Source organism: Pempheris klunzingeri, unplaced genomic scaffold (genome assembly GCF_042242105.1).
Source record: "Pempheris klunzingeri isolate RE-2024b unplaced genomic scaffold, fPemKlu1.hap1 Scaffold_165, whole genome shotgun sequence".
Classification (NCBI taxonomy): Eukaryota; Metazoa; Chordata; class Actinopteri; order Acropomatiformes; family Pempheridae; genus Pempheris; species Pempheris klunzingeri.
In genome coordinates, this window is record NW_027255068.1 from 1 (window position 1) to 16,057 (window position 16,057).

Sequence of the window (16,057 nt, forward strand, 5' to 3'; positions counted from 1 at the left end):
TGCACCAGGTGTATGTATTTTTTTAATTTAATTTTGGAATAATCGTATTATTAGAATTTGGAATAAGTATTTATTTTTTATAGGAATAAATCGATAATCAGAGCAATCTCGAAAATTAAAGTGCTATAATTTTCAAAAGTGCCTTTGCGGTCTATCAAAGAATCGATCGCACGATTAATCTCTCAATGATTATTGATAATAATCATTAATAATACTAAATGTATTGGGATTGTTAACTTAGTTCTTTATTACACATCAAACTAGACATATAATTGACAAGAAAATGATTTAAGTTATTTTGAATTTTTCCATACATAATACATAGAAAAAATGTTATTTTTAAAATTATTAGATGATTGATCAATTTTTAATATCTACCTAAATTTATAACTCTTATTTTTGGATCACAAGCATCAAATGATCTACAAAAATCATTAGTAGATATCTTATTAATGAAACGTCCAATCATTATAATTTATTGTGCTTGTTAACATCGTTTAAAATATTGTGGTGTAAGATTTCAATTAAAAAATTTATCTGAAACTATGTGATTTCTAACCAATTCCTGTTAAACAATTTTTTTTAATTCTAATTAAGGTAGTATTAATTTTTTATAATGTTAGTAAAATTTTTAATATTTCATATGATTAATATATTGGTATTTGATAACTCAAATAAGAACTTGTTATCTATAATGATAAAGTACCCTTATATAATTATCTTTATTTAGAATTTGCTTGCTTTATTTGATAGGTACTCCATCGAGATATTTCCAAGGTAAATACCTTAATAATTACCATTTATCATGAAAAATAATTTTATTGTAGTAGGGAAACCATAATAAATACGGCTATACTTATAAGTAGTACTAGCTGGACAGGTATTATAATAATAAAATATTATAATTTAAAAATTATTTAGAGGATGAAAACTTTGATATACTTTTAGATACTTTTAAGCGTAAATTCATGGTTTTTATCTTGCTTTATCTTTGGCCTATTTAGTTTACGACAAAATGTGTGAAAATAACTCTGAATATCCAAATGTACAATGTATTATTACAGGTATTTCATATCATTTCAAATATGTTATATTTTTGTAATTTTATTTTAATTTTATAAATTAGAATATTATTTTAATGTGAAAACCATATTTTTATACGCATTTAAATGTAAATTAAGTAAAATGGCATAGAATTTTTTTAAACAGAAAATACGTTAATCTAGATTTAATACATAAATATGGCCGTATACTATTTATAAATCTCTTATTTTTATTTTCTTTTAACGCCTGTTGAAGAATTTTATTATTAATAAAATATTTTTGTTAATAAAATTTATATTGTATGTTATATGCAACTTTCGTGCTTAATAATCATAAATTCAGGAATATACGGTTTCTACGTTCCTTGTTAAAAAACAATGTAAGTTTTATAACTCTCGCTAATACACGCTCTACTGTTTCTTACGTGCACTCTTACAAAAAAGTTATGCTTCTTCATAATTTACGATTCTTCATTATTTATGATTATTCAGAATTTACGTTTCTCGATACGTTGGATAAGCGTAATCTAAAAGTAGAAGCTTATTATGACACTATATTCCATTTTGAGTATTTTTCACGAAATGAGCACTCTAAGAATTCTACAATTCTTCTAAATTATACTTTGATAATTTAAATACACATTCAATCTTTTTTTATTCATTTAATCCAAAATTCATTTTGGATAAATTTTTTTACAAATAATAGTATAAGATTAATTTTCAACAAGAATCCGTTATATTTTCTCACTGCCCTTTTACTGTCAATTGAGATTTAAAAATTACAAAGTTATGTTTACTAGCAGTCATATATTTTATTTTCAAGTATATTTTTGAAAACCTTTTTTTTGACATAATATTTAAGTAATAACATTTGAGTTAGATTTTATTATAAGTAGATCTTTTTACTAAAAATTGGATAATTAATGTCAGTCTACCATCTCCTTTTCTCAGTTTTTTTTGGTATTTATTAGTAATATCTGTTATATTAAACATACCGAGATATATGCTTCTCTATACACTCCATGCTATATAGAATCAAAAAGATCTTTTATCACGACGAAAATCGCGTATTAAATAAGTTTTCATTAATTACTTGATGTCTTATCAGATGCAATGTATCATCTTTTTTTTGTTGACTAATACATAATATGCTCTCTACAGTAGTAGAACCTTTCTATCGCACAATAAAGCTAATTTTATGTTTTTTTATATATTTAAGACAAAAATATTGTAATTTTTAATTTAAAGTAATTATAAACTGAAACCTTAAAAAGTTCATTTTTAAAAACTATTCATCTTCATATTTTACAGAATTCTTTTATATTTCACCTAATTTCAATTACAACGTTAGCTCGAAATTAATTTTTAATAGAAGTTCTAGTCAACTTCTATTAATTATTTTATATTAATTTTGATGGTTCTAGTTTTTTTATCAAAATATTTCATATCTGAATTTACATTATAAAAGTCGTTATTACCTTACACATTTGACCAGCAAAAATAAACTAAGACCTTATTTGTGGATATTTTTCAATGGTTTAACCAAAAAAAATTTTTTTAATTAAATTTTCAAATGAAGAAAATATATAATTGTTGGTTACGTGAATACATGAATAACCTCTTATTATACTTATAATTGCAATATCATACACTTGAGATCATTTTAGTTTAATAATAGTATTTATATTCAATTTAATATGAATATTTATTTACATGATAAATCATATTTTTTATATAACATTAATTTCAACCATGCCTACAAATTTTCATTTCTTTGTTACGCACATTATTTTCCTTGTTTCTTTTGCTATTGATTAAAATTTTTTCATCTCGTTTCCATTTAATATGTCCTCCCCCTCACGTTCGAGGTTATTTATATTTAGAAGATTCTATAAAATTTTCGTGAATTATATAATTTTTTCAAATTATATAAATATTAATGATGATCCATGTGATTCATTATAACACACTATTTTATATATATGGAATAATTTTTTTAAATGCACACTAATAAATATTAGTAAGAATGCTTTAATGTATTTAATATTTTAAATTGCGCACAAGAAATGATTGAAACTATCAGTGATCGTCTAAAATCATCTCGTATAAAATTCATATGATTTTTATTATAGTTTTAATAACCTATCGAAACAATTTTTAATTTTTTTTTAAATAAAAAGAGACGAAAACTGAATAACTGTGATTACTATTTATAATCTATTAGCGATTAATATATTTGTTTTCAAATAAACGTAACAAATTTTGTCAAAAATGCTTCCTCTCAGCAATTTAACATATTGTATAATTAATATAGAGGTTGTTAATCAAACTCATAACTTTTGTAATCAGTTGCGTTACATTCGTACTAAACCTCGTGAAGACGTAATAAATAATAAAACAACATAACTTTTTTATACATAAGAATTTATTACTAATTTTTACCCAACAGTAATTTCACCTTTTGAATATCAAGTGAAGTAGCCTATCAATTATTTTTCTGTTAAATGCATCACATTTAACCGAGAATTTTTTTTAACATTCAGACAGAGCTTTTTCAAATTCTTTTTCGGTAACCTATTTTCTCTTAACTAGATTTTTGCAAATTCAGAATACATTTTCAAAAACTTAGAGTATGGTTGAAAAAATTGAATATTCATACTTGATCTACAATCATCGCTTGCCGACCGATGTAGTGTTGTATTCTATGGTTATCCATGATAAATGCTGGGCTATGAATATTTTTGTGGAATGCTTACATTTCTCAATACTTGAAGCCATGTTCTGAATTTTTCACTTGCCACTACCCTTATTTAACGGATTTAATGGTAAATTATCACATTTTTATTTACACCTAATACAAATGTAATGTCACTGTTTTTTGCAGCAACTACAAAGGTGTATGTGGTATTTTCCTTTTTTATTATGTAACAACGATAATTCCTACTTTGCCAAGAAAAATAATGCTTTTGTGTACCCTTGTGCTCTCTAGCCCATGAAACATATTCGCATATTTTTTTTAATTAGTGTTAACTTAACTTCTTTTTGGGCATTTTAAAATTGATTTAAATTTGTCTTCAAAACGTTTTACTATTGTATCAATTTTACATATGGATATATTCAAAGTTAACCCTTTCTGAACTTTTTTTAGTTATTTCTGAGTAATTATGTAATTTTTACCCACCCATCAAATAATTTGTTCCTTTTTGTCAAATGACAAAAGGAAGGGCTTTTCACAAAGCCTGATATCTTTTAACTTTTATGACATGATGTCACAGTTGTTGTTTTTAATTCCATTTCAGCGCCAACCACAAAATTTCTCATTAGATTTTGACTGTAAAGAAACAACTGTTCTTATAAGCCCATCGAAATGACCGATAATCGCTTCCTTCTTTTGTCTGGTTTGAGAATATAAAGTATTATCTTATTATTATTAGAATTTAGAATTTGGGCAAAGAACTAATTGCGTGTTCTCTGTTGACTCATTGTTTTGAGTACATTTTAAATTGATAAATAATTTTTGGAACCTAATTTTTTAAGAAAATGAGCCGATTTTTATTAAAAACCCCGAATAATATTAGTTTTATTCCTAGTTGAGTCATTACTGTATATCTCTAATAATATCTTTTGTTTTATCACAATTTCCAGAATTTCTAATATTTGCTTTGATTTTTCTCAAGTTTCTATGATACAAATTTTATTATACATTATCACTAATGATTAATTTATAAGTTCATTAAACTATTTTATTCTCCTAAATTATATAAATTCGCGACAAAAGTTTTAAAAATTTGAGATTATAATATTTAGGTAACAAATAAATATATAGCTGTTTCTTGGCGCGTTTGAAAATTTGAATTATCAAACAAATTATCGTGCCTTACGTTAAAGTGTCAAAGAGTATTAATTTCAATTTTTATGTAATTTTTATTATCTTAAATTCTCTTCAATATCTCCATCATTGACAACGAAAAAATTCGTCCAGTAAAAACATCGCTTGATGCGTGCGCATTTCCTTTTTTTAGCGCGCTCGTTTCCTGGGAATTTGTCATAATGGCAGGTGATATGATATTCTTAAAGAATTGTATCTTTACAAAACATTCTTGCAAAATTAATCACAATTATGGATAAGTCAAATCAGCAGCTGCTCTGCAAGATTGGTAACTTTATTGGACAAAATTGGCAAAATAGATTAAATTGATGACCTTAATCATTCTTTGTCGAAAAATGAAATTTCAAAAACTTTATTCGACTCTTAAATTCAAGATATAGCGAATAATTCCGCATATTCTACCTCTATCATCTATTCACAAGTAACATCTGACAAAAAAAGTTCGAAAGGCCAATAATGAACAAAGAAAGTATTTTTACAAATATTAGAAAACGGAATTTTATTCAAATTGACCGCTCAAAACCTTTAAGTGAGCTAAATATTAGGACGCTTAGAGTCAAAAACTTCTGCTTATTGGATTCAGGAACCGAATTTGACGACGGGATAGTTATTCTAACTACAAAAAATAATATGGAAGTTTTAGAAAACCCGAAAATTTTATTAGCGGGTGGAACATTTAAAGTTTGCTCGAAGGAGATTTTCCAGTTGTATGTTCTGTAAGGAATAATTAGGATGAATGTTTTTCCTCTAGAGTATATACTATTAAAATCCAAAAAAAAAGACTACCTGAAGGCATTTAAATTTATTAAGGAAAAATGCAAGGAAAAATGCGATAATTTTCGTATATATATATATGATTATAGATTTCGAAATTGCTGCATATGTTGTTTTTAAAAAAGCAACAAAAAGTGATATTTACTTTTGCCTATTCTATTTTGGGCAAATTATTTGCCGAACGCTTCTAAACAATGGATGGGCCAACATTTTATAAAGAACGTGGAATGTTGATTTTTTATAAAATGCTTAACCTCATTATCGTTCGTTCCATCCGAATTTGTCGAGATAGAATATAAAAAAATATTAAAGGAAATATCAAAGGAATAAATTTAATGCCTCTCCTCAATTACTTTGAATAAAACTTTCTGAGAGGTATCAAATACACAGTCAGAGCACGGAATTCTTATTTTAGGGTAATGATTGATATTCCACATACTTCAATTAAGCAGAAGTATTTCACAGTCATTTTCATGGTCTATTTGAGCAATGCTATCCTAGGATATACACTATTTGAAAAGCTCAAATTATAATAGAGTAATGTTGAAAACGGCATGGAATATCATTTTGCCTAATTTGTCATCTGTCGGAACACAGCATATTCACGCAAATTAGATCGCATTAAAGAAACTTGCAAAGATTATAAAGACCAAATCTGGACTTATTATCTTGAATTAGTAGTAGAAGGATATAATTGGAAGTACAATTAAATTAAAATATATACATATAATGTTAACTTTTCTTATGTTCTCATATTGCGCATGTGTCTGTCGAATTTTCTGTTTCCACAGACTATTAATTTAATTTCTTTGGAATTTAATTATTTTAAATTTTTTTCAAATATACTTTCAATATCTCCATCATTATGTGAATAGTTAAAATTATGTGAGTAGTATGTAAATTATTTATATTTAAAATGACGACATTTATCTTTGAACGCTTGAAAAAAGACATTTTTGTTAATATTTATGATATTAAATTAGTGGATTTACCAAAGAAAATAAGATATCTTGTTAAAAATTTACAGCTTTTTGGTCAAAGCTCAAATCTTGACTTGTTTTAAGACCCACTGAAAAATCGAGTATAATAATTAAATTGATAAAAATTCACTAACTTGAGTAAAATGAATTTTTTTGCCTTTTATTAACTGAGAAATTTGATACTTTTACAGTATATATTATAATATTTAGGATATATATGTAAGGCAAAAATATTACATATTATGAAATTTCTAATTTTGATACTTTATAATTTTTTTAATTATAATTAAAAAATCTACTTAAATTTGTAAATTTTATTATTTTTTTAATGAAAAATAATTAACAACACACTTAAGTAAGATAAATTTTTCGAATCGGTTTGTTACCCATTCCACATTCCCGAAAGAAACCTATAAGATTAAATAGTTATTTATATTTTATTAAAAAAAATATAATATACTAATTTATAATACTTTTTATCGAAGAAATAAAATATATATATATTTGTGGTTAAAATTTATTGGCAGCATCTCATGTTTGACTTCCTATTCTTATTGTTTAAGCTGTGTCTAATAAGAAACACGTCTGAATTATTGTATTATGATTTTTATACTCTTACGGTGACGTCACTAAAAATATTTATATGTTCACATTACACTTTAATTGCTTTGCAAGTAGTTAATTATCTTATTAAATTATTTCTAATGTATGTAAATTTGTTCTTTTCCATTATGTAAACTACGTAGAATTATAATGAATCTTTTTTTTAAATGTTGGTAATAATTATCATAACATTTTATTATGATACTAGTATTATTTTATTATCAAATGATCACTATATTCGTTAACTTCAACTTAATACTTTGCATTAATATGACTTACTAAATACATCAAAAGAATAATGTCCGAAAATTAATATTTTTTTTAATAAAAATTTTTTTATCGGCCATTTAGGGAGATATATTTTTCAAATAATTTGCGACGTAACCTTACATAGAGATCATCTTAATTCTTGCTACAATCACCACATGCCATTTAAATCTGCAAATGCGTTCGATATAGTTCAAAAATTAGCTGCTATTAAAGTTAATACTTAAAAGAAATACTATGCTTATTATAATGATAATAAAATTAAATTTCTCTTTGCGCATGGATCTATTTTTGATATTTAATCAGCAAAATAAACTTCCTAAATTATTGCCCACAAAAATTTCTAATTAATTTTCCACCTTTTACAGTCGCATCAAATAGTCATATCGTATTCACTTTTTATGACCTGGATTCAAAATTATATAATAGATAAAGTAACTTTATAGTTAATATATAAATCTTTTAACATGTAAAATGAACCTGTTAAGAATTATGAAACTTTTTTTTGATCCGTATAATACAAATAAAAACATAATCAAGAAGGTTCACATTTTTTTTGTTATGATAAGGGGAGTATATAATCGTTTAAAATTACCTCCTATTTTATAGTAAATTTTGATTAAGTATACAATCTTCTCATAGTCACTATGTGTAGTAATTACTCATAGCCTGAATAATTCTCAATCGACAATAGATATTGTATACAATAATAATTTGAAGATATTACTACTTTATCAATCTCAAAAATACTCAGTAATAATTTTTGATAATTCTGAACATGTTAGCACTGTTTGATCATTACAATTCATGCTAAACTTACAATATTATTAGTAAAAAATACAATCATAATTTTTCACTTACAAATTAAAAGCTTTTATTTACTTGTTAAAGTATATTACAGTCAAATTAGTAAATGGGGCCAAAAATCATAAATTTTGAGGTCCTCAAAAACTATGTGAAAAGTGCGGAAGAAATAAAATTTGGTGGAAACATTACAGTTTAACTTTTAATAAAGTATATAATAGTTAGGTTTTATTTTATTCGCAGTGAGTTCATATTTTCTTTAAACTTGTATGGGTAAAGAATATATTATAGAGTTTTTTATTTAATACGTTAATAACTATGAAAAAAAAAAACATTCCATATCGTACACTACTTTCTTATCATCTAAATGCTCCATTAATAATTCGCTGCTGTCTTTTTTATCACTGTTATGATTATCATGGAAATCTCTAACATTATAGTTTAAACAATATACTGTTCAATTAAACATTCTTCGTAGTCCTGTTGTTTTCTACTATATCTAACTTGAGTGCTATACATTTTTTTAAAAGACCTTTCGTAAACAGAATCAGTTATTTCGTCCGAGGCTACTTTTGAATATTATATTGCGTCTAGTCTAATATTGGGATTACTTTATAACTGAATCTATTTGAGCTACATTATTTATATTTTTGATAATTTTTCTCATCATCCAATTATTAAAATGCTTTAAACGTCTTTACAATACCCTTATCACATAGTTTACTTAAAGAAGTCATATTTTTTCATAAAAAAAAATGGTTTTTTTCATGTTAGAATATTTTATAGAAGTAGCGTAACCAGTTTCATTTTCTATTAGAGGTGCCATTTCTTTTTTTACCTTATTCCTTCATTAATACGCGTTAGACTATTTACGTACAATAATTAGTCATCCAAAAATTTCATGAAGCATTACAATCTATACTCATTGTTTTTTGATTCATTCCTCTCAATACTCTTTGTGACTTGTGATGTCCTATTATTCTCATATTAGCGATTTTTTTAGTGCCGCATAAAGTAAATGTGAGGCATTATTTCCTATTCTTGTCTGATAAAAAATTCATTTTTTAAACAGAACTTTTTTTTGACAGAGGTATATAAAAAAATTGCAGTTTAATCAAATCATAACTGAATGTATTTTCTAAGTAAATTATTAAATCTTGACAAAAAGTTTTCAGAAATTTCTTAATCAGCCCGATTGGCAGATAACTCAAAGAATAGAATTTTATATCATATTTTTTCCTCTTTTGTAAACCTGACCATTTTAAGAAACAACGTTTTTATCAGAATGCCTATATATATATATGCGATTTTTCATGCAGTAAGCTTCAACTTTGGCAAATTGATTTTAAAAACTTTATATCTGAGGGAACGAAAAATCGTCTGTATTTAATTTTTATCTCTTTATCCCATTTAATGTAAAAGAGCCATGATATAGGATTCTCTTCCTATTTATTTTTAATCGATGTAGAGTTTCGTTAGAGATGCGATATTTTTCACAAATAAATGCATCATTAAGCAATATTTATAATAAATCTTTACGCATTTTAGTTTTATAATTTAAATTTTATTTTGTAGTCATACCCTTTCTTGATTTTTTAAATAAATTTAACAATTATGATGGATGTTCTAGTATCTTTCACACTGAAATCATGGTTGTTGAGGTTTCATAATTTTGTAATTTATTGAGTTATTAAAACATATATATTAAAAAAAATAATAATGAATGGTTTAAAACTGTAACTAATTTTGCCACACTTGGGGGTATATTTTAAAAGATTTGAATTTTTATAAATATGACTATTTTTTTTAAATTTTCATTTTTATTAATATTATCATTTTTTTAAATATTTAAAAAAATAGTTTTCTTCTCCGTATGAGTTTCCTCGAAACCCATAGACCCGTGTTCTAGTTCTTAATATTATCCCACATAATAATATTAAATAAATATTGTTTCACTATAAATATATTTGCTAGGTAAAGGACCGTTAAAAAATTTGTACATCGAAAAGATTAAATCATTTACATATCATAAAGTTAATATTCAAACCAGCTGGCTCTCTCATAATGATTATGCCTTGATGTTAGGTAAAAACTATAAATTTTTATTATTTTTGCTGTTAATAGTTCTTCATTCTGTATATCGCTAGCTCATGCTAACATTGGAATTTCATTACATACATCATCTTCTGGTCTGGATTTCCCGATGAAAGTTGATTTGTTTTATAAATTTAAATACAAAAAAAATCTATTCCTATCATTTTAGGTTATTGATATGTTTGGATGTAATTTGCCTGTATGTGCAATTGATTTCGAATGGTATAATTTTTTGTGTAGTTTACTTAAATAATTTCTCTAATTTAGCCTTAGTGAAAGATTTATCCCAGATAGTGATGGACTTACCTTCAGTGACTCTAATGAATTAAATATATGTTTACAAGTAGATTTATAAACATTTGAGCATCCTATGACTTGATTTAAATAGAAAATGCTTAAAAATTTTTCAAATGGTTCATCCCCATACTTGGATAAAATAAAGCTGAAAATTAATAATAAACCTTCAACTGATCAGTGTTGGAAACATGAATGGAATAAATCCATTAAGCCACTACTAAACATATAAAAATAATTTACTTCTTGATTTCATCATATAAATATAATTTAAATAATTTTTCTCTATAAATGTTATAGAATGTAGAAAAATTTTATTCTTAAAAAGTTACAACAATTTAAATAATATGAATATAATAAAAATTATCTAACTACTGTTACAAATTACCTGATTTTGCATCAAGAGTTAAAGTTGTTGAAATCCAAATTCGAATAAAAAAATTTTGTACGAATAGAAAATTTTTTATTTTTATAATTATTTTATATAATAAATAAAAAGAAAAAAATAATTAAATTATACACACTAATCTCGGTATTTTTTTTCAATTATGAGAATCTGACGAAGAATAGCTTTATATATCGGAAATAATGTTTATATATTTTAAAACACATCGTTCTGTGGCATCATGTAAAAGTTTTTTACTTTTCTTAATCAATCCACGTGCCCCTTGAGAACAAACGTCAGCGTAGTTATTTTACACGAATTATGCGAAATTGGAGTAATCATTCTAACGAAAGAAGAGCTATAGCATTTGACATGTTAGTAAATGAAGGAAAAAAACTGAGTGATGTTGCGAATTTGTTAAACATACCTAAGTCAACACTAAGCGGTATCATAAAAAATTATAGAACAGGTTCTTCTGATAAAAAAATAAAAGAACAAAGACATGTGAAGTAGACAGATTCCATTAAACAAGATATTCTAATGCTAATAGAAGATAATTACACAAATTCAATTGAAAAAATGATTGTGGCAATATATCTGGATGTACATATATCTACTGCGTACCAACGGCTTAACTCGTGGAATATTACCTACAACAAAAGTAAGTCAATTCCTTAAAGTAGGAACTGTGAAGTCATATAACTTAAAGGCAAGGCCCATGTTATCAAGTATAATTATGTTCCAATAGATGTCAGATATAGAAAAGTTATTTTTGTCGGCGAGAGCCCTTTTTCTTTACATATACTTAAAATTCGCGAAAGAGTAATAAGAGGACGTACTTCTACCTATGTAATATCGAATGCTCGAGGTTAAAACATAACGTTGTTACTAACAGTCAACGCTGGCAATGTATTACATTGTAAAACAGTACTAGGAAATTTGAAAACCTAAATTTACATGCATTTTTAAAAGTTATTTTAAACATCCTTGACGATGATGGCCATATTATTTTTATCGGCAATGTATTGTTTCACCACTCCAATCAAAAGTTTTATGGTGAATACCCATATGAGATTCATTATCTTCCAAGATATTCACCTTTTTGAATCCTTGTGAAGAGGTGTTCAAAAAAAATCAAATACGCGGAGTCTTGGTTCAATTCATGGTAGAAATAAATTTCAATGAAGGATGATGCAAAAATTGTTCAGAAAACACACTTGAACAATTATTTTCAACATTCGTAATCATTTTTAGTTAGATGCTCTTCACTTGACGACATCAGCGCAGAATAATGCGCTTAATTTTATTATTTTATATATTCATTATTTTCTATATTTATTATATAAAATCATTGTATTTTTAAAAGAAAAATTTTCTTTAAAAAAAAAATATTTTTTGTTCGACTTTGGTTGTCAACAAGCTCATCTTAGGTTGTGAAACTCGAAATAAAAATAATATTTGAATCAAAAGAGAACTCATTTTACACAATTTCAAGTTGTTGGACTAGAGCTGGTTTTATATGTATCATGAAAAGTTTTAGACTCGTGGTGTAGTCAGTGATTAATAATTTTCGAAAATACTGGCAGATAGCTTGTCAGTGTAAGGTAGTTATTTTTAATAGCACGACTGTGATTAAAATGCACCTATAAGAATCTTTTTTGCATTATTAGTACCTTTTATTCCATATTGGCATAAAGAATATTAATTGCATAATTTGAAAAAAATATAAGATGATGCCGGTTGTGCAAGAAAGTCCGGATGGAAACGTGGAATTGAGTGACGACTCTGGAAATAAATTCCAGCTATATAAACAAAATTTGTTTAAAAATAATATGTTCAGTGAGTTAAATTTCCTCTCTAAAACACTATAATAACCTTGGTGATGCAAAATATTATAAGTAACTCCGCCTCGGTACCTTGAATTTTCGATCAAGCTAGTTCAAAAAAATTATCTCTGTAGCCCAATAACCTCTGCTACGGATTATTCCAAATAGTAAAAATTAACAAATATTTGCCATACAAAATTTTCACAAAAAAAACGTACGATCAGTGTATTTTCCACTAGGCGTCATAAAGTGATTATACAAAATTATAATGCTTAATATATTTTATATTTATTTTAATATAAAATTTAATTCAAAATAATTCATTATATTAAATTGAGAATAAAAGAAAATATAAAAAAATAGCAGACAACCTATAAGCAATGCTATCTACGATACTTTAACTGTTAACGTATATCATAAAAACACACAACATAAGATATGATGTTTATATTATATAAAGGTTATGATGTTACTGTCAAAATATATATAAATATATCAGATAATGTGACTCAATTTATATAATATATGATGTTTGTATTAAATCGTTCCTTTATAATATACATTCTTTAAGTGTAGACTAGGGAAAATTATGCATCTACTGGGAAGTTAATTCTAGAACGTAGCATAAATAAAAGTGTAGATATATTTAAAATTTATTGACGTCATTCTAAAAATCTATATATATATAAGGCTATTTTCTTGTATTTTGGTAGATTTAAAATGATAAATAACAATGGACAATTCCTTAAAGGATAAGCAATAAGAGAATCAATCCAACTAATTAGATATATCTTGGATCATAATTGAGCAAACTACATTCCATTTGAATCAAAAGTCAATTAATAAATAATAGTAGTGTTAAAATTAATATCATTACATATTTAACAAAACTGTATTAATCAGTAGTTGACTAATTAAATTATAAACACAGAATAATTACATTGATGTAATGTCAATTTTTTCTAGTTATTCAGCATGAATAATAATTTACTTTAAGCTTATTACTTAAAAAAGCACCAGGCAAGAAAAAAGCACGTTCTATTATATAGTTTAATCACTTTTTAACGTTTTAAAATAAACTTCATCAGCAGTTGTCTTGTGCTTGTAGCGTAAGTTTATTCCACAGCTTTATACCACTTGTACATTATATGCTCATTTTGTTATCTAAAGTGTGTATTTTTGGGCTATTACTTCACAATATCCCGTAACTAGAGCTTTTGAGAGTAGACTAAAAGGTGTAAGATTGAGAATAAATGCTAGTACTCTAATGAATACTGTACAGAAGGATATTTTGTTACTGATGTTGGAATTAAAGTTTTATGCATAATCTATCATTAGAGCATTGCTGTGTTCAAGGAATATATTTTAAAACCACACTAACTAATTTTCTTTCCACTCATTTTTGAACCAATTTATCCGCTGAGGTACTAATAAACTAAGTATTGGAATTAGTAAAGAGCTTTTAATAACGAAAAATTATGTTTCCTGAAACATCAGCTTTAAAAAAGATCTTTCCTAATGTAAGTAATGTAACGGCTACCAAAATTTCGAATAGTTGTTAATTCATTTTTAGGAGCAGAAATTGTTAAAAATTGCTTGGTTGGCATCAGCATTGTGTGTATTAAATATTAAAGTGATGTCAACAGTAGGAGTTGAAGGTTTATTACAATGAAATCTGTGTCACATTGATGACACTGCCTCTAAAAATAAAAACAGTTATCAATAACTATTGAGAATTTTTAGTTGCTTTCTCTTGCTTTAGATAAGAGTATTAAAGTCGATGATATCTTAAAAATACCACTACTGTAAAAGAATTTTACAACAGCGTTATAATTATTTTACATATGTCACAGCTAAGGTTATAAAAATTAGCGAGTGTTCAAACTGATATGGCTTCTTCTTTAACTAATTTAATTGTAAAAGCTATTAAATAATAAACTCAAAGATGAATTTTCACATTATCATACACCAAGAAAACCTCGACAAATCAGTGTTAAAATTATATGATACTATTGGTCCAGGTGGTAGAGTAGTAAATTTAAAAATAGATTGCAATGAATACAATACATAGGCGATTTTGAAGTATCTTGGATGATGTTTAATGTAGATTTTAATGATGTACGTTATTTAAATAAAAGAATAGAATATTAATAAAAAGATTGTAAGATCTCAAATAACAAATTTTGTATTTTTTAGACACGAAGACATATATTGTTTTTTTTAAATTAATAGTGAGAGATCAATAGATTAAGAATTTTCTTTAAACGCCATGCGAAATCTTACAAATTCATAAAATACAAAATTACAAGGTAAGAGGTTTGCATTACTACCTGTGTATGAAGGTAAAAGCTTACATTTCATTCTAAGCAGCTGGATTGATAAAGTTTTTCTCATTTATATATATATATATATATCAACTATACAAGTTTATATATCTATACAAGCCTTTTTGAGTACATATATTGTTCTCAATCGCGTACGTGACATGAGGAATTTTACATATAAATTGCTCATTTAAAGGAAATCCAAGATAAGTTTGATTTACTTATTTTAATTATATAATTGAAACAACCATCGATGGAACTCAGTTTAAAATGATTTATATGTACGTCTATAAATCTTATGAAACTTAGCCAATATTGGAATATTATGCATTTCTGCAGTCACAAAATTCTAAAAATATTAAAATGTTTGCGTGAAGAATGTTTACATTAACTTACATTTGTGAGCAGACCCTGATGATGTATGTCGACGAAACAAAGATCATCTCTCTTCTAACCGACACAAATCAGTCAAAAAAATTAGTACATGCAGTTATCCACATAGTTATGATTAATTATAAAATAACTCTGGTCACTTTCACCAATCGAATTGAGATATTAACAAGGTTCATGCAATGAGATACTTCAAAACCAAAAAAAAAGTTTTGTAACATCAGTTTTTACTTGAGTCTATAGGTTGATAACAAATAGTTAAAAATATTTTGCTTATTCTATATTTTCTAAAATTACTTTTGTGAATTTTGAAACATAAAATTTTAAATGTGGCTCATGCATCGTTAAGTTTGCCTAAATCATCAAACTACATGCGTGGTTAGG

The 16,057-nt window shown here is 25.6% G+C and overlaps 1 protein-coding gene across 1 annotated transcript; it reads left to right on the top strand.

Moving 5' to 3' along the window:
• Positions 1-827: 827 nt before the first annotated feature.
• LOC139225399 (putative glycosyltransferase ALG1-like) lies at positions 828-10,676 on the top strand (the record flags this gene model as incomplete). The annotated part of the gene is made up of 4 exons (XM_070856254.1): positions 828-880; positions 922-960; positions 10,508-10,569; positions 10,624-10,676. Coding segments are annotated over 4 exons (207 nt in total), but the record flags the coding sequence as incomplete, so codon positions are not given.
• Positions 10,677-16,057: the final 5,381 nt, after the last annotated feature.